The sequence below is a fragment of the Propithecus coquereli genome, unplaced genomic scaffold (assembly GCF_000956105.1).
Source record: "Propithecus coquereli isolate 6110/MARCELLA unplaced genomic scaffold, Pcoq_1.0 Scaffold50, whole genome shotgun sequence".
Taxonomy (NCBI): Eukaryota; Metazoa; Chordata; class Mammalia; order Primates; family Indriidae; genus Propithecus; species Propithecus coquereli.
The window spans coordinates 5650956-5654206 of record NW_012150841.1 but is presented as its reverse complement, the minus strand read 5'-3'; the positions used below and the strand labels follow the sequence as shown (position 1 = coordinate 5654206).

Genomic DNA, 3251 nt, shown 5'->3' with positions numbered 1-3251 from the left:
ATAGATGTTATTCTTATATGTGCACTTATGTGTTGATCAGTTAATACCAATTTGATGGTGAGTACATGTGGTGCTTGTCTTTCCATTCTTGGAACCAAATTTTTGAGGAGGGGAATAATAATATGCTCACTTTAGTATCCGTAGATTTTGACAGGATAACAAGATAATCTAAGTGTGAATATCAATGTGACAGTCTAGCAATTCATCCATGTGATAACCAACTCCAAATTTGGTAGATGTAAGTGGAACAATCCAAATAGTTATACCTGTTGCATCAAAAAATGAGTTTGGCCCTTGTGGATGTAATTCAAGTCCATCTTCATCCATGGCCTTTAATTCTCATCAGTCACAGCTCCTAAATCAGAGGAAAAAGTAAACCAAGTTATTAATTTTTTTATATCATGCATTAAAAATATCATATTTTCATTTCTGAGACACTCAAAGATGAACATCTATCAAAAACGTATCTATCTAAAATAAATGGGAACTTAATTGATTTACAATGATATATGGACATCTATATGACAAGGCAAGGCAGATAAATCAAACAAGTCAACTTTGCCTAGATTTCCTTTTAAATTGAAGCAATAAATGTATTGCTTACATACATCAAGTGTACATATTTTGATGAATTTTGACACATACATAAACCTTTGTAATCACTACCCAGATCGAGATAGAGAATGTTTCCAGGACTCCAGCACTCGTGTCTCCTCTCAGTCTATAATTTCCATACTCCCATAAGGGCAACTGGTTGATGTTCAACTTAAAAACACATTCTGTAGCTTACTGGGAGAAATTTTTGCATGATTTTTATATTACTTCTCTAAATTTAATGTAATCTGCTATCTTTCAAACAATAAATTAAATAATGGTAAAAATTCAAAGTGCATAATTCTAGTAGTAAACACCCTTCAGGATTTCTGCCTAACCTCTCTTAACTAAGCCTCTCATCTACAGAAGGAAATTCCCACAGTGTATTTATATTCTCCTGGCCATAGGTGATTGACACTAGCTATAAAATGGTAAAAATAAGTTCATTTTTAAGCACAATAAAATCAAAGTCCCATCCCTGAGAATCTGAAATCATGAACAAGAAGCAATCTTCCTCTCTCTCCCCATCCCCATCCTCCTCCGCGCCACTCCCCCTCCTGGTGGCTGCATCATAGGAACTGAGGAAGGTCATTTTCCAACTTCGGCTTAAACTAGTGAGATAAAACTTACAAAGAAAAAATAAAAAGAATACAGTGAACGCCTTGAGAAACAGAGAGGAAGCAGGGAGGGGAAGCTTATCAACAGCTTTTTAGCTCCTGGTTCTAGACCTTTCTAAGGTCCAGCTACATTCCTGCCTTGGGTTTTTGCAAGAATTCCCAATGACGTTAATTTTCCTTTTTCTACTTAAGCCAAAAACTTACATTAAAAAGAACGTTAACGAATAATGTTACCTTTATCATTTTTTTTTTTTTTTTGCTGATGATACAAACACTGCATGCCTCTTATTCAAATTTCAAATAACAGAAATACGAGTCATTTTTCTAAAGCATAAGCTAGGTGACATCATTCCTCTTTTCAAAAACGTTTAATGGCTCCCTGCTGCCTCCAAATAAAGTTCAAATTCCTGCCATCTAAGTTCCAGCCCCAAATTACCTTTCCATCATTATCTCCCCTCACTTTCCTTCAAGCACCTCCTTCTACGACCACAGTCGTGCACACACGCATAAACACACACTTCAGCCAAACAAAAATGCCCAATGTCCCTTTAAAACCCCATTTCTATATTTTGGTTCAGGGTTCATTCTACCTGGAACACTTTTCCCCTATTATCTCTGATCTTTCTCCCAAATCTCCTTCCCCACTAAAAAAGAGATAGCTGGAAAGAATTTCTCCCTCCTCTGAATTGCCACAGCTCTTTATCCTTCTTCTCTTATTATACTGGTTTGTCATATATTATGGTTATTTACATCTGTCTTATTTTCAGAAACAAAATTACATACAGTCCTTAAAGATCCATGAGAAATTCAATCAACATTTATAAAGTAAACAAATGGATTGTCATCATGTCAACTCTGAAACACAGTCTATTCATGTTCAAGAAATAGCATGTTTCATGTTATTTATTCAAAATGCTTCAAATTAAAACAAATGATGGCTAGATTAATGAAAAAATTTCAACCATGAAAATGGAAAGTGTACATGCTCTGAATGAGTTGTCACTGTCCTCACCCTCCCCACAATCACCTCTGGCTATACAATTCTTTTTCCCCCTTTAAAAATGATAAATGTAAATTAATCTTCTGAGAATAATAAAATACTACAACATGACATTAAGCCAATTAAAAAAGCAATAAAGGTGATTCATTAAGGTATTTAAGCCCGTCACCCCTCAAATTTCCCTACATAAACCTAATCCCACCAGGCACGGTGTCTTATACCTGTAACCCTAGCACTCTGGGAGGCCAAGGAGGGAGGATCGATCACTCGAGGTCAGGAGTTCGACACCAGCCTGAGTAAGAGCAAGAGCCCATCTCTACTAAAACAAAATAGAAAAAATAAGCTGGACGACAGGCGTGGTGGAGTGCGCCTGTAGTCCGGGCAACAGAGTGACACTCTGTCTCAAAAAAAAATAAATAAAATTAAAAAATAAAAAAGACCAGTTGAAACCAAGATGGCAAGGAAATTAGCCCCTGCTTGACCTAACAGCTCATGATACCTCGTCATAACGTATTAGCATTCTCAAAGAAACTCCCACTGATAACATGACAGTTCTGGGAGGGACGTTATAAAGCGAAAATAGGGGAGGGTTCCCAGTTTTAGGAAATCACCGCCCCTTTCCAAGAAATAACATGAATATTCCTGCCCTGCTTAGCCTATGATGAAGCCAGTGCTTAAGTAAAAATCATTAAAAAACCAAAGGTGCTGTCCTCAGCAGGGAGAATTAACCTCTACTCTGTGGAGTAGATCTTCAATATTTCCTAAATAAAACTTACTCTTGCTTTACATTGTCAGCTCGCTCTGGAATTCTTGTCCGCATGAAGCCAAGGACCCACTTGGACTCCGAGAGAGTCCTAGCGTTGGGAATTACTTCCTGTGCCGCCCGTGTGAGCTGTAGTGCTGCTGCTCTGAAGATGCCCAGCACTGTGGGAGCAGAGTGACGCTGAGGGGACTTAGAAGGGAGGGGAAGGTGTGGATGCGGCCAGACTCACCCCATCCATGGGAGCCTCCCCTGTCCAGCAGGCTCCGGGCTGCTCTTC

The 3251-nt window shown here is 38.4% G+C and overlaps 1 protein-coding gene across 1 annotated transcript in view; it reads right to left on the bottom strand.

Annotated features, from left to right (window-relative positions):
* ZFX (zinc finger protein, X-linked) overlaps positions 1-3251 on the bottom strand; it is an 83271-nt gene that overhangs the window by 61465 nt on the left and 18555 nt on the right. Inside the window, exon 2 of the mRNA XM_012656349.1 lies at positions 267-355. Coding sequence (XP_012511803.1) covers positions 267-327 — 61 coding nt within the window. The 5' untranslated portion in view covers positions 328-355. The remainder of the gene's footprint in view (positions 1-266; positions 356-3251) is intronic.